This window comes from Abramis brama, assembly GCF_963993115.1.
Source record: "Abramis brama genome assembly, chromosome: 10".
In the NCBI taxonomy this organism is placed as follows: domain Eukaryota; kingdom Metazoa; phylum Chordata; class Actinopteri; order Cypriniformes; family Leuciscidae; genus Abramis; species Abramis brama.
Genome location: NC_139972.1, coordinates 8,776,985 through 8,800,579, shown reverse-complemented (window position 1 = coordinate 8,800,579; position 23,595 = coordinate 8,776,985). Strand labels below are relative to the sequence as shown.

General features: G+C 37.4%; 2 protein-coding genes across 3 annotated transcripts in view; one reads left to right on the top strand and one right to left on the bottom strand.

Moving 5' to 3' along the window:
- tyr (tyrosinase) lies at positions 1-21,406 on the top strand. Of its 2 annotated transcripts, XM_084126387.1 has the most exons (6): positions 1-283; positions 11,484-12,272; positions 17,212-17,428; positions 17,502-17,649; positions 18,465-18,646; positions 19,688-21,406. In XM_084126387.1, the coding sequence occupies exons 2-6, from the start codon at positions 11,736-11,738 to the stop codon at positions 19,924-19,926; spliced, it is 1,323 nt and encodes a 440-aa protein (XP_083982513.1). In that variant the 5' UTR covers positions 1-283; positions 11,484-11,735; the 3' UTR covers positions 19,927-21,406. The 2 variants fall into 2 exon arrangements, with proteins under 2 accessions (XP_083982513.1, XP_083982512.1); XM_084126386.1 differs by lacking the exon at positions 1-283 and having other exon boundaries at positions 11,287-12,272.
- Positions 21,407-21,481: 75 nt separating this feature from the next.
- Positions 21,482-23,595, bottom strand: part of nox4 (NADPH oxidase 4) — a 19,453-nt gene continuing 17,339 nt past the window's right edge. The window contains exons 17-19 of the mRNA XM_084126385.1: positions 22,545-22,613; positions 22,271-22,371; positions 21,482-22,171 (exon numbers count right to left, since the gene is read on the bottom strand). Coding sequence (XP_083982511.1) covers positions 22,051-22,171; positions 22,271-22,371; positions 22,545-22,613 — 291 coding nt within the window. The 3' untranslated portion in view covers positions 21,482-22,050. The remainder of the gene's footprint in view (positions 22,172-22,270; positions 22,372-22,544; positions 22,614-23,595) is intronic.

Here is a 23,595-nt window from a genome sequence, read left to right as displayed (position 1 = left end):
TGATCCGTCGGAGATTTGGGGGTCGGTTGCCCAGTAAACGGCGGGGCACCGGAGAGCCACAGCTGTAGTGTCGTCTCGTCTTCTTGTCACGCACTAACACTGCCGAAGCGCGATCAGGCACACACATCCCAGTCCGCGACTCAACCCCTCCCACCCGTGAACCCCGAGACTGGCTGCATCCAACCGGCCGTGGCACCTGCAAACCCGAGCTTCTCCTCTAAACGAAATCACGTCAACTGCTGATTATTTTATCATTGCATGTTTAAACGTGAGATTTTAAGGGGTAAGTGACTCACCGACCGTTGATTTGGATGCTTTTCTGCTGTTTTTGAAAGCTCGAGCGCAGGTGTTGAACAGGGTGTCTGCATGTGAATGATAATGTTGTCAATATCCAATCATCATTTTTTTGTTTTGTTTTGGAGCTTCATTTGTGGGAGCAAGATCACAAATGATTTTTAAAATGTGAGGGGCCCCACATCAATCCCTTGGGGTACCCCGCCTCAAACAGACACCGACCAGCAGAAGACCACCACCTTGTGGCACTTTAGTATTCTGGACTGAAAGTCTAAGGAATGATGTTTGATTAATCCAGTGGATTTAAAGCTGGAAAGATCAGATACAGTCTGAATTAACATCGATGTGAATAAGGAGGTAGTGTGATGGAAAATTAACAGAATTTTGTTGTTGCAAAATTAAAGGGATGATTTATCCAGAAATGAGCATTTTGTAACTGTTTACTCATGTTCATGTCCAAATCTGTATGATTTACTTGCTTCTGTGGAACATAAAAGAAGATGTTTTGAAGAACCATGGGGTGTTTTCGAAATTTCTTCTTTTGCGTCACACGGAAAATAAGTGAGGTTTGGAACGACATGAGCACTGAATAAATAACAGATTTTTTTTTAAGAACAACCCCTTTAATACGTGCACATTATCAGATTTTCTCAGGAGACAATAACATAAAAAAGGGTTAAATTTTAACTGGCAGGAAGAGTGATGGGATTCAGAAAAGGTAGCCTAATGTGTGAAATAAACAAAAAAATAGCCTACTGTATTATGATTGGGTTGGTTTCGATAACATTCACTATAGCCTAAAGCCATACAATTTTCAGTCCGATAAGATAATTACCAAGAAAGACCAATGATTAAACATATAATTAAACTTAATTACTTGCCCTGCCAAATTATGAATAAAAAAATTAAATGTTTCTGTCGATATATATATAGGCTACACACACACACATTATTAGTTATGCCTGAAAGTATTTTTTTACTCTATAGACCTACATGTGAGAATAGCCTACTTAACCTTTGCTATACGGCTACAAGAATACACTATAGCAAAAGTTTGAATTAAGTGACTTATATTACCTTCAAATTTATTTTCTGGGGTCTATTTCAAGCCAGCTTGATGTTGCGAAAACATCCTCTCGATCTGGAAGAAAGCATCACTTCGATTAATCCACTTTTTACCATGGCAACCGGTAAATCTCAGCTGCATCGGCGAAAAACAACCGCGGCTTCATTTCCCGCTCGTTTTCACGTGACAGTTTAAACACACAAAACGACGCGAATCTCCGAGTGATATCTCGTGTCGTGTGTAACACTTGTGCTAGACTAACTGTGTATCATCCTCATATGAGCGGGCACAAGTGGATAAAGCGGTGGGGTGTGTACAGGATGGGGCTTTTTAGCCAAAGTGGCTTTGGGTTTCGCGCGGGATTAAATGTGCCCGCCAACTGCGCGCGGGATTAACGGCCATTAAAAAGGTCCTGTGAGGTTTACCACAAAACAGATAGCCTTTCTCGTAAATCTCTCTATATAGGCTGTCTCACTGAATTTCACATACAGACAGACTAAAAGACGTTATTTACAGCCTCTCGTTTTCGCTTTCTTGCTGAGAAGAACATGAATCCCCATGCTAGTCTAGGCTGGTTTAGGCGAGTTAGTGCTGCTAGCATCACTTTGACCAACTACAGCTCAGGTAATCTTCTCAATCTCACAATGTTGCATAGTATGTCTCTTAAATGTCTAAGGTGGCGTTTAGTGAGCCCACCAAAAGATGGATTACAGCGGAAAATCTGCTCACATATTCATATGCAAACATCTAGAAACAAATAAACAATATGCTGAATATTAAACCCACGCTAAACATAACCAGCTTTCAAATCTCCCCCAACAAAAGCAAAAAGTGAAGCCATAAGCTTAGAGGGCTGGTACAATGCAGATGTATTTTTTCATATGTATTTGATTGTTTTCATATAGGCTAAATGTGTATTGTAGATCTGTCGGGACTATAGCTCAGTGACTATAAAAATACTCTGAAATACAAGGTTATACTAATGAAGGGTGATTCAGTAGCAGAAAGGTCGAACTGTATTTAGGTTGGGGCAGGTTGTCACAAACATTTTGGAATTCATACAGTTATTAATTGCATAATCTGTTGGCCAAAACAATGGTATGACATGGTGTCTTAAAGATCTTTGCTGTTTCATGAATTATTTTATCTTTAAATTTAGCAGTAAAGCCATTAAACAGCCTATAATATGCTATTTAATGGCAGCTTCCCATTATGATGCTGTTGGAGCATGTTGTCATAAAAGGTCAGAACATGTTAAATTAACTTCTGTTTTTCTGTTTTATGCTTAACTTCTGTCTGTTTTTCCAAAGCAACAATAGTGGAAATGTTTAAGTGTTCTTAGAAAAGACTTTAAAGTGTGTCTGAACAGACATTGACTTTCCAAAATAGGCTACACCTACTCTATAAATTTTAATGGAACAAGAGAATGGGCCATTCAGTTTGTTAAAATAAAAAAAATAAAAAAATATATAAGTTTAAGATTTATACAAAATGTTTTAATAAGCTCTAGTTTTTTTTCCCATTTAAAATTCTTAATTCATAATATGTAAGGATTATTCAATTAAATTTGATGGAATTTTACTATTAATTGAAATGCGTAAATCTTGAAAAAAGGCTTTACAACTTTGAGTAAAACAATTACTAGATGTAAAATGTGACAAAAATACAATTGAATTAAGCAGATTATATTATACTTTTTATTTAAAAAAAACATTATTTTACACATTATTAAGATTATTTTAGAAGCAAGACCCTTGGAACTACCACTTTTGTTAATCACCCAAGCAGTTATCAATTATTAAACCTATCAGCCTATCAATACTAAGACCGTGCAAAACCAAACCGTTGTCAAATGTGAATCATGTGATCCATCAGTGAGTCGGTTCAGTTGAACGATGCTTGTTCATCCAAACGCTCAGAGATGCAGCAACAGCGCTGGAATGCTGCTAATAGCATTATGCTTGTTAATTATAGAATTAGCATGATTGAGACCGCGGAGTGTAGGCTTGTAATAAATTACGCTCAGATGCTGGAAAGCTTCCTAAATGCTTCTTAGAAAGTACAAGAGTAATTGTTCAATGGCTTCAGGGGTCAGGTTACTATGGCAACCCCCCCCAATCGCTCTTAAAGGCGTAATGACGAGTAATCAGCGGCTCAAGTGTGTAATTGAGTCCTCACGCACATGCAAGAATACACACACAGATTAAGACAAGCAAACTGCAGAATAGTCAAACACTCAAGTTCAAACAAGTCCCGGACACAAGCGCGTGCACACACACACTTGTACACAGAAGTCATTCATAAGGACATGTCAGCTTCCTGAATTCCTCTTTAACTCCCGCACACAAACACAAACACACACACACACACTCGCGCGTGGGAAGAGCGGCTTGAACTGGTGTGAGAGTGACTCAGTCTGATGGAGTCGCATTAAAGCCTGTGAATTCTAGAGGGTTTTAGAAAGGGTCTGAACCCCCATCTTTAGGGCTTGAGACCCCCTCCAAAATGTGTTATTTAAAAGCAAGTATTCTATTTTCTTCTCAACAGCAAAGTTTCAGAAATGACAAAAGTCAAACTTAGTCAGAGTGCACATTTAATTGACCCAAAGTCCCGCCCCTTTAGTTACAGTTGCTATGTCCGACAAGCCACGCCGCTCTCACGCCTCATGTTCTCACGCAGTGAAATACATCTCGGAGCAGAGAGGACACTGTCAACGCGCTGACAGACAGGACAGACCAGGTAGGTTACCTTTGATATGAAACAAAGTCTCAACTTTAAAAATTGGTAATTTTTTAAAGAAATTTAAACAATAAATACCGTTTTGTGGCACTTTAATGTGTCTGACAGATCGCTGTAGATCAGTTAAAGCTGCTCGTTAACCGATCATCTCTTCCTTTTAGTTCATTTAACATCAAATAAACATGAAAGAACATAATAAGGAATGTTGTTTTAACCGCGGAAAGACAAGTACACTCCGTTTTTCAAGTTCAAATCCTCCAACGTTAAAGGTATAGCGGAGGATCTTTCCGAATTTTAGATAAGACCCGCCCTCTCCACTTTTTGAAAAGTTTGATTGATTCACCAGAATGATTGACAATTAGGAGGACCAATAGTATAGGGAATCCACCCGGAAGTAAAAAATCCTCCGCTATACCTTTAATTTACTAACTCTCCTGACTGCTTTGTCGGACAAAAATGGCGGATTGGTCAGATCTGCGAAGGGTCAATTTGAAGTAACCATGGCAACAGTAATCACATATTAAGGATAGCACTGCATGATTAATCGTTAAAAGATCGCGAACTTGATTGAAACACCCACAAGATCTTCTTCGTAAATGACAACGATTGTACTGTGTGCTTTTGCACTGCATGCTGCCGAGCCAGAGAAAGCATTTATCATATATTTAAATATTATAATTTAATTTAAAAAAAAATTATAATTATCATAGGTATTAAGCAGCTTCACAAACAGGTTTTTCAACCAACCAGTATTGTTAGGCTATTTGTGTTAAAAATATTCAAATTATCACAGAAGTACTGGATTAAAAGTTAATAGTTCGGATTTAAACACTGATGTCTACACCCTTACAGAAAAAACACATGAATTTCACATGTAATCACGTGTAAATGTTCCAAAAGCACACATTTCCCATGTGCAAAACACATGTTTCACATGTGATCCACATATTTCACATGTGCAAATCACATGTTTTTACATGTTAAATTTCACATGTGCAAAATCACATGTGCATGTGGCCACATGAGTTTTTGCACATGTGAAGTTCATGTGATTTTTCTGTAAGGGCAGAAGCGATCAAAATACAGTTAATCAGCTATTGAAAGTAACTTGGTGCTTTGATTGTATCGACTGCATTGTTACGCCAGTAAGTGGTGACAAGTGACTGTTACGTCAGTACATGTGACTGTTAAAAACTGTATTTGTCATTGAATCGAAGAGATTCGTTCAAAAACGCTTTTATGAGTGAGTCATTGAATCATTCACTCAACCCGATTTTTTAAAATAATCATTCAAATTAATTAAACATTTTTAAATTGACTGCAGCAATTAACATTTTGTCAGAACCTCTAGGAATAAATATATTTTGTTTAGTTGTAATCAAAATCGTGAAAAAAAAACAAAAACAAAAAAAAACATGTCAGCTACTAATTTAAATACTGGTACGAACATTATCAGATGGTATGCTGACAAAGCATGACAACTATTGTTATTATTTACCACTTCATTATATATTTACATATCACAAATATATCATAGTCAGTGTTGTTATTATTAAATTCACCCTTTGGTGAAAATCAAGTTTTTAATATTGTTTATACGTCTATGTGGTGTGTTTAATATGCGTTAAGACAAACCATGTGTAAATGCATTAGTCAACACCATTTGAAGTCGCTGGTGTTTCTGACGTCACAAACTACCTTGTAATCAATCAGATCAACGTGTGATCGTCAACTCATCGTTATATTCAAGCTATTTTAAGGCATGAAGAATTTAATTAAATGTTATTTTGTGATCAAAGATGAGTTTTAAGGGCTAAAATGATTGACTACAGGGGGACTTTAACTAAAACTAACACTATTAAAAAGCATTTTGTCAAATGAAAAACTTTGTTTAATTGAGTTTGTTAATTAAACATTTAGATTTTTAAGTACCGCTTTTTTAAAAAAAGCAAAAAGTAATAAAAAAGCACTTACAAAAATGACTAAAACTTAAATTAAATGAAACAAAAATTTTAATGAAAACTGAAAACATAAAAAATAAAGCTAATTCAAAATATGAATAAATACTATAATGGTATAGTAAATAATACTAAAATAATACTAATCACAAGATACTTTAGTTAGATGAAACAAACCACAAAAGAAGATGTTTTCAGATGACGTCACAATCCTTCTTACTTCGTGATCTCTCCCCTCCAACATCATGTTACTGAAATGGCAATGGTTCACAATCCAATCTGTTCCTGATGGATAAAAATCAATTCCCTACATTCATTATTGTTGGCTCTGTGGTTTGACTTGTAAATATGTGTGAAAGACCGAAGCCTCAGTGCTCGTGAAGTGAAGGACAGCGGAGATGTTGTGAGTGGGCGGCGTGTGCCGAGAGGGATTATCTTTCTACAAATATAACAAAACCCATAAAAATGACAGTAAATCAATTATTCGATGGTGTCTCAAAATGACATTGACATAATCTCTGTTGCCATAGAAACACTGATGATATATAAAGATTCCTGTGTCTGAAATGCCTCTACCAATAAGTGATGGCTGTGGAGTAGATGATGCTCTTCTGTCTAAACACTCACTCAATGGCAGAATTATTATTTTATTATTTTATTTCCCCTCTTTTCGGGGGAAGTAACTGTATGGATTTTAGTTGCATTAAAAAGGGGGCTTTCTAACACCTAGTTTAAAACGGTCTTCATTTCAAGGAGAATTAAACCCTATTTCCGGAGACCGACTTATCAAACATCTTGACCTAGCTAATCAAGGTCTATACTATATTAACTTTCAAAATTAAACCTTTCCTGAGAAAATACACTGTTTGGGGTTGGTGAGATTTTTTTCATGCAAAAATACTGTAAAAACAGTGAAATATTATTACAATTTAAAATAACTGTTTTCTATGGCAATATATGTTAAAATGTAATTTATTCCTGTGATCAAAGCTGAATTTTCAGCATCATTACTCCAGTCTTCAGTGTCACAGAAATCAGTATAATATGATGATTTGCTGCTCAAGAAACATTTCTGATTATTATCAGTGTTGAAAACTGTTGTGCTGCTTCATATTTTTGTCGAAACAGTGATTCTTTGCTGAAGTTCAAAGTTCAAAAGAACAGCATTTATTTGAAATAGAAACATTATAAATGTCTTTACTGTCATTTGTAATCAATTCAAGGCATCTTAAATGAATAAAAGTATTGATTTCTTAAAAAAAATATATAAAACATACAAAGTAAAACATACTTTTGAATGATAGTGTATAGTAGAAAGTGTGACAACTAGCCCCGGTCTTGCCCCTTCAGTTAAAGTCCCACCATAGTCAATTATTTTATCCCTTAAAACTCATCTTTGATCAACGAAGTTACATATAAGTGTTTTTTTCCTTAGAAAAAAGGAAATTTCTTCACGCCTTAAAATAGCTTGAATGTAACTCGACACCCTTGCCTCATTTAGTATACGTGGTTCTATGAATATGCAAATGAGCCCCGCCTCCACTCACTCACTCCAGCTCAGAGATCCACTTGTTGACGATCACACGTTGATCTGATTGGTTACAAGGTAGTTTGTGACATCAGAAACACCAGCGATTTCAAACCATGTTTTTGAGACTGTCTTTGATTCACTGCAGTTTTAAGGAGAAAATACTCAGCAATGGTAGTAATTTTTACATGATTTGTCTTAAAGCATATTAAAAACACCACATAGACATAAACAACATTAAAAGCTTGATTTTCACCACAGGGGGACTTTAAAGCCTTTTATAACCTGCAGTTTCCACTGTGTCCTATTTGACACATTTGTTTTGTATTTTACCAGCCTATATAAACTGAATCACCATACCGAGGTCAAGCAAAAGCCCATGGCAGGAACTGTGAGCTCTGAAGTGTCCCGTCTCGAAGAGATGAGTCTACAGAAGAACAGAGGAGAAGAATAACTGAGGAGAACAGAGCGTCAACCATAGATATCATATATAAACGCTAGATGTCTTATGGCACAGTCACTTCCGGCATCACCGTTCGGCCATCTTGTCACAGGCAGGCTTGTAAAGTGAGTGATCTGCACGCACACAAATCTTGACGGATTTACAAACGGTTTGGTTTCTTACAAACGTTATTAACGTGGCTATAGTTCCGAATGCTTGAACATGTATGTTATAATTATTCATATGTATGCAGTGTCATAACTACATCTCTGACGTTTATAACAAACCAAACCGTTTGAAAATCGGTTGAAAACTGAGCAAGTTATGGTTATTTAAAAGTACATGCACCATTAATGAGTGAGCGAGCACACTGTGGCAAGATGGCCGCCACGTGCGGACGTCGACCTCCATTGGCCAACAGCGCACACGAGACATCTAGCGTTTATATTTGATATCTATGGCGTCAACAGCCTCATTCAGTGAGTATCTGGAGTTTAATCCAGCGGTGACTGGCTGAAGTTCAGCTCACACTGCCCTCTGTAGACCACCTGTGGTATTAAAGTCAGATTCAGTGCTTGTGAAGTACTGTTTGCAGTCAGACAGCGGGCCAATAATGATGTTATATTTAAACTAGTACACAGTCAAATATATCTGGATTTATCATGCTAAGATGCACCAAAACTTTCCATAAAAACTACCTTCATTGAATCTGAAATAAGTTTGTGTGAATATAGGCTAAATGATGCAAGAGAACAGTGGTTTCATCCTCTAATAACATCTACATTTCAGTCAATATAGAGCAACGTTTATGTGAATCATAACAAGAACGATCGCTATAAAGATAACTATATTAGCGTCACACCGGCGGACAATATTGTTCTGGTTATTCTAAGCATGCTGCAGTTTTTTTGTCTGATGCTTTAATGCTCAAGTTCTTAAAAGGGATAGTTCACCCAAAAAATTAAAATTCCGTAATTTATTACTCACTAATGTTGTTCCAAACCCGTAAGACTTTCGTTCATCTTCAGAACACAAATTAAGATCTTTTTGATGAAATCTGAGAGATTTCTGTCCCTCCATTGACTGCTACACTTTGAGGCTTCAAAAAGTTCATAAAGAGATGGTAAAACTAATCCATATGAATTCAGCGATTTAGTCCAAATTTTCTGAAGAGACTCATTTGCTTTATATGATTAACAAATTTAGTTTAGGCTTTTATTCATAAAAACATTGATCAGCGAACATAAACAGAAGCTCAAATGTGCTGCGTAACACGAGAATGAACCTCATTGGATCTTGCTGATGCTCAAACGTAAGTGAATGACAGTATTTAATTTTTTTGAGTGAACTATCCCTTTAAAGCATGATGGATTCTGATTGGCTGTCAAAGTTTTTATCAGCTGGAAAAAAAATGATTTCAACAATATCGTTTCTCTGCTGTTATCGTTTATATCTGCGATGTGAACTCTCCTATTCTTTTATATTGAGAACGATTTTAATAACTATATCTTTATGGTTATCATTATAGTTATCAGCATTGGTGTGAACAAGCCTTTAATGAGATGCATTAAAGTGGCTTTAAAAAGGGTTTACACTTAAGTGACTTGAATATCCGTGTATTCCAGACAAAATATCAAAGCAAGTGTCATCAGAGCGAACCACTCAATTTAATTTCACAACCACAGTGTCTAAATGCAATGTTTTGTTGAATCTAACAATCCTATTATATTTGCCTTGAAAAGCTTTCTTTAGAACGAAAGCCAGTCTGGATATCTTCTCATCAAATGCAATTGCTTTCAGACATTTTTAAGTGGCTAAACACTTTTATGGGCCACTCTTTGCATTATGGATGAAATGCACAAACCATATGATTGTGTGTGATGAAGCCAGACTGTAGAGAGAGAGAGAGAGAGAGAGAGAGAGCGAGAGAGAGAGAGAGAGAGAGAGAGAGAGAGAGAGCCCGGGGCTGCAGTAATCCTGTGACGCTCATTCCTCTTTTGCGCGCTGGATTATCTGGACCTCGTGCCCAATACGCCAACATGTGACGGGCTTATGATTTGAGAAAGCTAAGAGCACTATATGTGCAGCTTCCCCGAACGGCACATGATAAAACATATGACACACACATATAAGCCTGAAAACATAACAGAGGGAAGATGAAACAAAAAGTGCTTTAAAAGTACTTGTCTGAATAATGCAGCAAGATGACAGATTTCGGACATGGTGTCCTTGTACATTGGAACAATATGTTTTTTCAATATGTTTTTTCCGAAGCGCAATATAAAATGAAATTGAGTTCAAATTTGTAAGCCGCTTAAGATAAAAAAAGTGTCTAATAAAACCAACAAACTAAAACCATGGTACATTAATATGGTAATCAGTCCATACCACTGAATTACCACTAAATAAATGTGCTTTTGCATAAAGAACTAAATATGGATGTGGCCATGAGCAAATATGAATAAAACAAAATGAGAATAAATAAATAAATAGAAAAATCAATGCTTTTGCGACCAATAAACGGCTGTTCAAAAGTTTGGGCTCAGTAAGACTTTAAGCAAGGATGCATTCAATTAGGCTAATCAAAAGTGTCAGTAAAGACATTTATAATTTCAATTTCAAATAAATGCTGCTCATTTGAACTTTCCATGCTTCAATCCTGAAGAAAGCATCACGTTTTCCACAAAAATATGATCAGCACAACTGTTTTCAACATTGATAATAATCATAAATGTTTCTTGATCAGCAAATCATCATATTAGACTGATTTCTGAAGGATCATGTGACACTGAAGACTGGAGTAATGATGCTGGAAATTCAGCTTTGATCAATGGAATAAATTACATTTTAGATTATATTCAAATAGAAAACCGTTATTTTAAATTGTAATAATATTTCACAGTTTTTACTGTATTTTTGATCAGATAAATGAAGCCTTGGTGAGCAGAAGAGACTTCAAATCTTACTGACCCCAAACTTTTGAATAGTAGTTTATATGACAATTACATAAGAATTGAAGTCAAATACGCATTTAAACTTGCTAACATTTGATGGTTATATAATGCATAAAACGAGCTTGATTTCCAACTCAATTACACACCAACAGGTTGTTGGCGTAAACGCAAAAGCAAACCCTTACAAACTGTGTTGACTTTGCTCATTTCAGCTCCTAATTGAATTAAAATGAATGATCTTTCATGAAAGGAGTTCCTTCCCGTATTGTAAATGAACAGATCTCACGCTCGACTCGAGCGCAAGCATTCCACAGAGTCCCGAGACTAAACGCGAGCGGGGGTCACCGCTTTCATCCCTAGCATGTGATACGCTGTGTGTGTGTGAAGGAGGGAGTGTGTAAAGAGAAAGAGAGCTGGATGAAGATCTCCGTGTCTAACGTGTCTCACTCTCTTTATGAAGCTCATCATGTCTCTCGCTCTGCTCGTGTTCTTCTTCATTCAGCTCTTCGGTCAGTCTCTCCAGCAGTTTCCTCGGCCTTGCACTTCACGGGACGTCCTGCAGAGCAAGCGCTGCTGTCCGGTTTGGGCAGGCGATGGTTCGGTGTGCGGATCGCTTTCGGGTCGAGGCTTCTGCCAGGACGTCACTGTGTCCGATGTCCCCAACGGGCCTCAGTTCCCTCACTCAGACGTGGACGACCGTGAGCGCTGGCCTCTGGTGTTTTACAACCAAACCTGCCGCTGCGCCGGCAACTACATGGGCTTCGACTGCGGCGAGTGCAAGTTCGGGTTCTTCGGTGGGAATTGCGGGGAAAGACGGGAGTCCGTCCGCAGGAACATCTTCCAGTTGTCCGTGTCCGAAAGGCAGAGGTTCATCTCGTACCTGAACCTGGCGAAGAACACGATCAGCCCCGATTACATGATCGTGACGGGCACGTACGCGCAGATGAACAACGGTTCGACCCCCATGTTTGCAAACATCAGCGTGTACGATTTGTTCGTGTGGATGCATTACTACGTGTCCCATGACACGCTGCTCGGGGGTCCCGGGAACGTGTGGACCGATATTGATTTTGCGCACGAGTCTGCCGCGTTCCTGCCCTGGCACCGGGTTTACCTGCTGTTCTGGGAGCATGAGATCCGCAAGCTGACCGGGGACTTTAACTTCACCATCCCGTACTGGGACTGGCGGGACGCGCAGGACTGTCAGGTGTGTGTGGACGAGCTGATGGGGGGGCGCAGTCCTCTCAACCCAAACCTGATCAGCCCGTCCTCGGTGTTCTCCTCCTGGAAGGTAAAGTCACGGCAATTAATCACGATTAATCGCATGCAAAATAAAAGATTGTGTTTACATAATATATATGTGTGTGTGTCTACTGGGTATAATTATTTTGTGTATATAAATGCACACACATGCATGCATGTATATATTTAAGTTTTTTTTTTATTTAGATATAAAATATTTATATTTGTATATAATATATATACAGGCAAATATTTCTTAAATATATACATGCATATGTGTATATTTATGTATACAAAATAATTATACACAGTTCACACACATATATTATGTAAACACAAATTTTTATTTTGGATGCGATTAATCACGATTAATCATTACACAGCCCTAAAGTCAAGTCACCTTCATTTATATATACCGCTTTTAACAATATAGATTGTTTCAAAGCAGTTTTACAGTGATAATAGGAAATTACAGTAACAGAGATTGATTTGGCTTTACAGCAGATCTAGAATAAAGTTATTGTCCTGCTAAAGCTTTGATTGATTCACTTCTATTGCAAAGATCATTAGTTATTAACTTATTTGGCACTTACACGACACCGTTTTACCAGAAAACAAAAAACTTTGAATGCGTTCTGGACGTTCATTTGCATGACAACAGTGTTTGGAGGCTCGAGAACGCAAACTTTGAAATAAGTTCCAAGGTGCAAGTTTTGAAAAAAATTACATAATTTTTACATGTAAACAAATTCACTTCACATTCTCACTCAAGGATACAGTTTAGTCATTTATCCCTCTGGTAATGTTTGTTTTATTCAGTTGGAATTGGCAAACCCAATTACACAAATGCTTGTTTTCTCTTGCAGACGCACAAAACTAAACTAAAATCCCCAAATCTTCATGTTTTATAGTAGCTCTTGGGCAAACGAGTGAACGTAGTGGAAGTATTACATTCAGACAAGGGAAAATTATGTAACTGAGGCTAGATAATACTCTGTAATATTATTTTCAGGATTCAGGATTGTGAAAAGTGAAGTGAACAGTGAAAAAATGTAAATAAATAAACAAAAAAAAATGATTTAAATTAAAATTGCAATAAATCTGAAAGAAATATTTAGGATTCAAGACATTTTTATATAAAAAGTCCATAATTACCCATATACAATTTAGTAAATGCATTCAGGTTAAAATTTCCTTTTTACATGCTTCCTTATAAATAAATGAATAAATGAATAGATTAAATACATTTTGTTCAACTTATCCCTCTATTATTTATGAGTAAGTTCTTTCTTAGATTATATTATAGGAAATGTACTCGGATATAATGGATTACATCGGGAAAAACACTACAGAATTTATAATTCCATTCAAATTGTGGCATGCTGATTAATAATAATTAAAAAAATATATATATTTAAATAAAAACATTTATTAAAATAAAAAATATATAAATAGATAAATCTCAACTGAAAATAAATCTTGTTTCAATTAAAAAAAAATATTGCAATGATTTTTGGAGTACATTTGCAAATTGCAATACTTGTTTTGTCAGTTTATAAAGAATGTAGCGTAATAAACAAATAAAAAAACAAATACATTAAATCTGATCAATAAAGGATTTTAAAATATATCTTATTTATTGAATCTACATTCTGTATAATCCTCCACATGTTCAGAGCAGGTCTATAGGAACAAAAGAGAGAGTGTGATTCGCTGAAAAGAGCTCATTACCCATGTGACTGGGCTTTGGTCATATAACTTTAGTTTGTGAACCCATCTAGAGCGGTTCTGACGTCACACATTCCCTTGTGTGTTTATAAAGGTGTGATTGTGTGACGCCGCCTCGAGCACAACGCTGTGAAACGCCTGACGGTGAAGTTCGGGTGTAGTGGGTCACGAGTGTGTCTGGCCCCTAAAACATCCATTAACCCCAGTACTGACCCGCTCACAAGAGCCAACGCTTCTTTATAGAGCCTTAAAGGCTTCTGTCAGGCTTTTAGTGGTTCCTGGCAAACACCCATAATCCACTAGTATCATGGCAGTGATTTTTTGCACGAGAAAACCCTCAAATTCCTCGTCCTGGTGTTTCCTCCATCTCTCTCGCTCCTCTTCTTCTGTGAGCGTAGGCGTTCGTACGCCTCTTTGACCAGCAGGAGGTGAGACGCCATCCAATTAACATGTGAGAAACGAGCAGCATTAGTCATCGAGATGACCAGGTTTCCCTCATGACCTTCGGGAAAACCACAGGCTTTCAAACACATTCAACTCCATGTTTTTACAGTAAAATAGGCACTGGTTTGATTTGCAATATTGTAATGATGACAAAAATGAAATTGATCTTAATTATCATGAAAATAATGTCACAGCGAAACAAATCCTTATAGTCCTATTTTTATTCATTACATTTTCTATTTACTAAGTAATGTTTTCATTATATTTATTTTCATTATTTATTGTTTTAAAACTTAAAGGCACACTGTGGAGAAATTGTGTTTTTGTCAAACAGCGACCCCTAGAGTCGCTGTGGAATACTTGCACTGTCGTAAATACCCCCAAATTATTGGACTGGTCTAATTATCAACAATGGATGAATGAACAGCATGTAAAAAAATGACATACTACAAGCGCAACAACATACAACATAGAGTGCAAACAAGTTTACAAATAAGAGATTTATTTACTGGCCACTTCGTGTGTTTTCTCAGATCGGATAGCTATCTGATTTATCAAAACAATTCCATTTACACCTGGTCACAAATGTGTTTTTGCGAAACGGATTTAAATCCGATCTTCAATTCTCGCGCTATATGCAGATTTAATGGAGTGCACATCACCGAAAGCAACAGATATGAGCTGCATTTTATTGATCATCAGCTAAAATTTCAAAATCAAAGACCGCAATAAGAGAGAGCAGTAACAGCCCTGGTAAGATCATTTTGTTTCTTTACTTTTAATGATGATGATTGTGTGTTAAGCGTCTGCGACTTACTTTCACTTTGATTTGCGATAGTTTGCACGTTCTCTTGATGACTATGCTCAGTTGCTCATCTGCGGTGATGCGTGTTCCAGTAGCGTCGTCATATCTGGCAATAACATATAGACTATAACACGCTCTCACACGTTTTTGTATTTATTTTTTTAACATTTTTGGAGCACTGTAAAAAATTTCTAACCCTCCCAAATCAAAAATTTCAAGTGACCGATAACATCTAAATTTTTCAATTGGCCCAAGTGAAATTCTTGTTGCAATAGTCTGTTAACATTGGCTCAATGAGAAATAATACGTCAGACTAATTGAAAAATTTAGATGTTATCGGTCACTTGAAATTTTTGACTTGGGGATGTAATTTTTTTTTTACAGTGAGGAGTACAATTTACATATGTGGTTTCAACAACCAGATGCATTTACACTTGTCCAGTTTCGTCTGAAATGCGTCTCAGACCTCCTCCTGAAGTGGTTTGAGCGATCGGATTCAAATCCGTCTTGAATGCGTTTCGGAGGACATTTACACCTGGTCTTTTCACGATCGGATAGCTATCCGATCTGAGAAAACGCATGAAGTGGCCAGGTGTAAACAGCCCCCATGACAAAAACATACGCACGAAAGCCGAAAACAAGTGCTGGTTGGCCTCTCACGTCCATAGACAGTATCTCGCTCACGTCCAAATTTGAGGAAGTGGTGGGGGAAGTGACGTATGCCGTAAAGCAGTCGAATTTTGTAGTTATTTTTGTGCTCGGGTTACTACCCGAACCCCGAAGTTACGTAGTGCCAGTAAAAGCGATACAGACCCCGTCAGGCTATGGCAGACGTGTCATTCAACCTATTGTAAGTCGATGTACCATCACAAGGGTCTTGGAAATATATTATAAAGGTTGAAAAGCTACATAGTGTTCCTTTAAATAAATATGTTTTAAAAAAACTTTTTTTTCTCTTCTGCTCACCAAGGCTGCATTTATATGATCAAAAATACAGTAAAAACAGTGAAATATTATTACAATTTAAAATAGCTGTTTTCTATGTGAATATATGTTAAAGTGTAATTTATTCCTGTGATCAAAGCTGAATTCTCAGCATCATTACTCCAGTCTTCAGTGTCACATGATCCTTCAGAAATCAGAATAATATGATGATTTGATGCTCAATAAACATTTCTGATTATTATCAGTGTTGAACACAGTTGTGCTGCTTTATTTTTAAAGGATTCTTTGATGAATAGAAAGTTCAAACGAACAGAATTTATTTGAAATACAATCTTTTGTAACATTATAAACATCTTTACTGTCACTTTTGATCAATTTTAATGCATCCTTGCTGAATAAAAGTATTACTTCTTTTGATTTTCGGGTAAAATATGGCCCAATCATGTTCCTGAGATTCACACATTGAACCCTATATAGTTTAGGCCTTCTGGTGTTTAAAGGGATACTTCACCGATTAGCATTAAGCTTTGTATCAGTAGAAACCCGGTAGTATTTTCGAATGACCGTGCTTCCCTCCCTCATGTCCCCCTGAGACGAGAGATTTCTGTATTGTGTGTCTGGAAAAAAAACTCAGGTGACGCAAAAATCGTCATTTAGCGTCATCAGAGGCTTTTTTGTCCAGAGGCGAGAGACTCCAGCCAGTAGGAGGAGCTCGTCCCGCATGTCTTCAACCCGCCCATAGGGGGATCTCACGATAAAACGGCATCTTTTCAGTTTCGAGTCGACTAGTAGCCTAGCTGTATCATTTCTTCAGACACTGCCCTCTGTAACCGGTAGGCGTGGCTTGGGAGTGGCCTCATAGGGCAGCGAAGCAAGTGCATTCTGGGAGTTGTAGTCTTTCATCCACATGAGCCAAAAATACATTTTCTGTCTTTTCTCAGTCTAGAAGACACCAACTTCTAAAATAATTTCACATTTCTACTACATAAATGACCCAATTTAAATACACATTCATCTTTCCAGCAGTGAAGTATCCCGTTAATAAGTGTCCACTATACCTGTGCAGGTGATCTGTTCTCAGCCCGAAGACTACAACCTTCGTGAGGTTTTGTGTGACGGGTCGCCAGAGGGACCGTTACTCCGTAACCCTGGTAACCACGACCGCACCCGTGTCCCGCGGCTGCCCAGCTCCGCTGACGTGGAGTCGGTCCTGAGCCTGACGCAGTACGAGACGGGACAGATGGACCGACAGGCCAACATGAGCTTCAGGAACACGCTGGAGGGTGAGTGTGTTTGGAGTGTGTGAAGAGATGAACACATCAGGCTGTACACACTGAACACGTCTCCCCTGTGCAGGTTTCGCGAGTCCTGAGACGGGGTTGGCAGTCACAGGCCGGAGTTTGATGCACAACTCTCTACACGTCTTCATGAACGGGTCCATGTCTTCAGTGCAGGGCTCCGCCAATGACCCCATTTTTATTTTACATCATGCCTTTATTGATAGGTAAGATGCATGCACACACACACACACTCAAACACTCACACACACACTCGCATACACACACACAAACATGTACACTCATACACACACACACATACATACACACAACAAACACACACACACAAACACACACAAAGACTCACACAAACACGTACACTCACACACTCGCATACACACACACACACACACGTAAACACACACTCGCATACACACACAAACACACACTCGGATACACACACACAAACACACACTCACACACTCGGATACACGTACACACTCACACTCGTGCACGCACACACTCACACTAGCGCAAACACTCACACATGCACACTCGCATAAACAGCCAACATTTCAATGGTGTTTTGATGCATCACTCACCCATAAAACTGTGCAATAGTCCAGAATGATGCCTCATATCATAAAACTTGTAAATATCATATATATTAATTCAGGGATTCACAAACTTTTTTTTTGTCAGCTAAACTATAATACCTCTAACCTTAAATACATTTATTTGAAGTGCCCTTCAGATTTTAAATTATATTTCACTAATTTACAACATATTTGCATGTTCACAATTCTCTGATGGTCAAATGTCATGCTGGTAAAACAAATAACGAAATAGTTTACTTTTAGTGTTGTATTTTTATTTACAGTTCAGTGCTGCATGATTTGTTCAAAGAATATATATATAAATATATTACAGCGAAAGGTGCTGAATTTGCAGGTATGATGAGCACAAATATGATAGTCCTCCACAACTGGACGATGTTTCCCGTTGATGTTCTGATTGCATCTGTTGTTCTTCTGTGTTTCAGCATCTTTGAGCAATGGCTGAGGAGACACCAGCCCCCCCGCACACACTACCCGACCGCCAACGCCCCGATCGGACACAACGACGGATACTTCATGGTCCCCTTCATCCCTCTCTACAGAAACGGAGATTACTTCCTGTCCACTAAAGCCCTGGGATATGAATATGCATATTTACTGGACCCAAGTGAGTTATCAGTGTTAACACACATTTCACCATTCGATTCGATTTCAATTCACAAGTTTGCAATTTGATTACAATTCAATTCGATTTGATATCGATTAATTAGGATATATATTAGGTACATGTACATTTTTCTCAACATGGTGGTTGCATAAACTGCTTAGACTAGTCTTACAAGTTACTCATATTATATATAAATAAGACTGGTAATAACTTTTTTTAAGTCAGTTGCATAAAAAGGTAGATTGATCTAAATTGAATCTGAATAGTAAGACTGTTCAGCCATAATTAAGTTAGACAACTTAGCATGTTTACGCAACTGATGTGTATACAAACATTTCAACTGCACACAAGACCGTTTTTATAATTATAGCTATAATAACTTCTGAGTGACATAATTATGTCTACTCCAATTCATTTTTGAAATACAAACAATTAAATAGTGGCTTTTTTTTCATGGCCGATTTCTACAAATGTATTATATTAAAGAACAGGTTAAGGGTAAAAATATAATGAATATGTAATATAGTGCATTTATTTAGCAAAATGCTCCTCTCTAGTTTATTTTTCTAGCCAACTATAAATAGCTTTTACTGAGGTCTTTCTGCGGTTAAAACACTGATTAAGCGATTACATGAGACATGATACATTTTAGTAAGTATCTCTCAACATACCTTCCGATGTTCATTCGTGTTAATTTCATGCTGTAACTAGTAGTAAAGAGTAAGAGATGATGAAGCGGCTACAGCGATCTGTCACGACACATTAAAGAGCGTCAAAGGCAGCGATATTTATTGTTTGAATTTCATTATAAAATTGACAGAATTTGAAAGCTGAGATGTGCGCTAGCCTAAAGATAATAAGTTTAGTGAAGTTTTGTTCACGCATCAACTGAAAACACAGCAGAGATATACTAAAGATTGATTGAAGGATTTTAGAATCGATATCGGTTGATCAAGAAATGGATATTTGATCCCAGCTCTAATTAGCATAAATCCAGGTACCTCCGTTAGCCTCGTGTTCATCCGCTTCAATCTGTCGCAGGTCAGCGGTTCATGCAGGAGTTTGTGACGCCGTATCTTCAGCAAGCTCAGCAGATCTGGGGCTGGCTGCTGGCATCAGGGATCCTGGGGGCCGTCGTGGCGGGAATCATCGCTACGATCATCGGTGTGTCGAGTCGCAGGCGGACAAAGAGGCGAAAGGCGTCGGGATACGGGGAGAGACAGCCGCTCCTGAACAGCAGCGAAGAGGAGGGTTCAGCTTCATACCAGACCACACTGTGAACCGGAGTGTGTTAGCGAGGACAGACACGCTGTAGCGACGGGGAAAACACACACAACTGGGGACGTTCTACAATGCTTAACGAGAAAAACGCTTAACGTGAAAAAAACGACAGTGTTATTAAAAGACCAAACTCAGTAAACACCTAATTAATGAATCATACTATGTACAAAAATTCAGATGAGCCCAGAATAGGAACGCAACGCATTTAATTACATGTTAAACGTTTTTTTATAGGAGGAAAATGCTTAACATGTAATTAAATGTGTTGTGTTCATATTCTGGGCTCATGTGATTTTTTTGTACATAGTATGGTTTATTAATAAGGTTTTTACTGAGTTTGATCTTTTAAAGGTGCAATGTGTGATTTTTAGCGACATCTAGTGGTGAGGTTGCGAATTGCACCCAACAGAAGTTACGGTGGCCGACAGGAAGTGATGTCGTCGTCTGAGACGGCAGAGAGTAGCCAGTTCAGCAGTGAGGTTTCTTTACAAAGAATAACGGTTCATTATTTAAGGTCTTTATACACCACTGAAACATAGTTATGTATATGATATTGCATTTCTGTCAACAGATCCTCCTGAATATTACATGATGCACCTTTAATAACACTGCCTTATTACATTAAGCCACGTTATATATTCACGTTCATATTCTGGGTTCTTCGATTTTTCTGTACATGGTATACTTTATTAGTGTGATGTTTACTGAGTTTGGTGTTTTAATAACACTGACTTAGTACACTAAGCCACGTTAAGCGTTTTTCATGCTAAGCGCTTTAGAATGTCTGGACAACGGACAGTTAACCCGGTCATGTGACACACGAGACCAGCTCTCGCCTCTAAACCTCGGGTTTACTCATGCAACAAGGGCTACGTTTACAATCACACAAGGCCGTACTAATCTTGCAGAATGTGCAGTGCTGTTCAAAAGAAGAAATGATACTTTTATTCAGAAAGGATGCTTTAAATTGATCAAAAGTGACAGAAAAGATATTTATAATGTTGAAAAAATTCTAATAAATGCTGTTCTTTTGAACTTTCTATTCGGTTACATTTTAAAATATTTAAATAGAAAACAGTTATTTTAAATTGTGATTATATTTCACTGTTTTTGGTCAAATAAATGCAGCATTGGCGAGAAGAAGAGACTTCTGTCAAAAACAGATCCTAAGATCTTAACCCCAAAGTTTTCAATTGCAGTGTACACAAAATGTGCCTTATAAAACCAGAATATCCTGATTAAACTATCCATCCCATAATGCAATGCGCTTTACTTTTCCTTTCCAGTGCGATGAACAAACCCCGAAGCAATTTCTTCCACAAATCTCCTTTTCTCCTTGGGTTTTTTGTTTTTAAAACAATTGGATTTAAACTGCAAAACAATCATTTTCATTTCCGAGATGCATATCGTTGCATAATGCATTATGTTTTACATGGCAATTAATAAACAGTGCACAGTATACACTGTGCAGTGAGCTTGTATTGGTCTCGTCCCTGATCTCTAGTGAGCCAATGAGATTTATGGTGCTGCAATCGTCACTGTGACACTCAACGTACTGTACAGTATCTTTATATTTAATATGCATACATAATAATATTAAAAATACAAATCAGTGATTAAATGAATTATTTGGCAGTGTTATTACAGTAACAGTGCAGTTCATGTGGGACACTTTCACGAGCAAATAAAGTCTTAATAATAAAATATGAACAATACAAATGGCAAAAAACGATTGTGCCGTACAAAATACAAAATAAATATTTAAAATGAATGAGAATGTATACTTTATGGTTTATGTGCGAGTTTGTGTTTGTAAAGGTATAAAATACACCCAAATAAAAGCCAATAAAACGTGTGAAATGACATGAGGGCGAGTAAACGATGTCAGAATGCTCATCTTTGGGTGAACTAGTCCTCTTTAACCCATTTTATATGGGAAGAAGAGTTTTTAAGGCTTCATGTAGACAAACTCCACATGCAGGATCACAAATATTCCTTGAATAACACATTTTCCCTCTTGCTACACGGTTTACTGGCTCTCAGGATAGTTGTCCGAGGATTGGTAGACGAGGATGAATCTGCATTTGTCCTCACTCTTCATTAATTGGTCAGTTTGCGCTCGCTCAGCTGAAGGACTCTTTGTTGTACTCAAAGGCAGTTCCTGAGTGTGGGTTTGAATTGCACAGAGTGTGTAACGCTTTCGAGATCCCTTTGGGTCCGCAACAGAAAACCCCCACTCGTTTACTGCAGGACACACACACACACACAATCATTTTTCATTATTGCAATCATTAAAACGGCCCGCATAAATACATTATTTCAAGCTGCATTGATCATACTCACATCTGATTGGCTCTCCCTATTTCCTGGAAAAGAAGGCTCCACTTTGGTCGACCAATCCGAAGCCTGGAGCTCAAGAAACGGTAACGTTCCTCACCAATGCTCTTCAAAACACACAATGAAAGACAAACTTCAGTATAACGATAGAAGGTGAAGTAATGCAACTGATAATGAAACTATTTATAATATAAAAATAAAAAAATGAGAAGAGCTATAAAATGCATAATTGATGGTAATATTAGTAAATAGCTGAAAGAAATGAGCTGAAAGTGCACACCTGTAATCCCTGAGTGTTACTGAGGTAGAGCTGGACATTCAGATAGTCTGGACGATTGTCCCGCCACAGCTACACACACACACACACACACACAGGGGAAAACTTCTTATTAACCCTGTAAAGCCTGAATCAAATAACAGTCAGGATTCCTTTTCTGAAATATATTTGATCCACAGGCTTTCATGGCTCATGTGATATAAGAGGAATATGGAGCTCAAACTCGAGGAGGAAACTTGAGGCCCAAAACTGAGTGAAATATGCAGTTTGGTGCAGATGCTGATATTTATATGGACAAAAAGTCAAATGAAATTCTGATGCTTTCAATGTAAATGAATGAGATCTTTATAACAGTATAGCAGATACTGACATTAACTGCACATAAATATCATTCGTCGCTCAATATCTGCTAGTAATGTCTTAGTAAGATCATATTTAAATGCTTAGTTTTATGATCAAAGCTCTGTAGTTTTAAAACATATAATGCAATACAGTGATGATTGAGAGATGAACAAATAAACCTTACTTAAAAGCCTGATAATCATATTTGAGACTCGTGATTTTTCAAAAAAATTAAGTCCGGATAATCAAGTAAAACTAATTTGCTTTCTAAGTGTTAATCTTGAAATATTACTGACACAAAATACAAGTTTTTCTTACAAAAATCAGTAAAATCATTGATACAAATCAGTAAAGATTAAATCAGTAAAGAACGAGCTTAAGGTGGACGTTAATACAATTATAATAAAAGGATCTTTATTTTCCTACAAAGTGTAAACTATCAATCAGACGACAGAAGGCATGTAGTAGATTATATGAGTACAGCAAAGTTTTGATCATGTTTATCACTTACAGGCCTTATGTGTATCAAATATGATACAGAAGGCTTCATAGGGTTAAAGAGGATTTTTCAATAGTGTAAATATGTAGGACTACTGAAGTTACAGGATATCAGCCCACATGACACATTAACATATGCATAACATCAGCCAGTAGGTGGCAGTATCGCCTTCAGTAACTTTCATGCATACTGCATGAATTATATATATTTTGT

Bases quoted from the DNA above. Each gene is read 5' to 3' on its own strand.
- tyr (XM_084126386.1), top strand. From the start codon at position 11,436: ATGAAGCTCATCATGTCTCTCGCTCTGCTCGTGTTCTTCTTCATTCAG. The intron at 17,429-17,501 runs GTGAGTGTGTTT...TCCCCTGTGCAG, and splicing joins CTTCAGGAACACGCTGGAGG to GTTTCGCGAGTCCTGAGACG. The intron at 18,647-19,687 runs GTGAGTTATCAG...AATCTGTCGCAG, and splicing joins TGCATATTTACTGGACCCAA to GTCAGCGGTTCATGCAGGAG.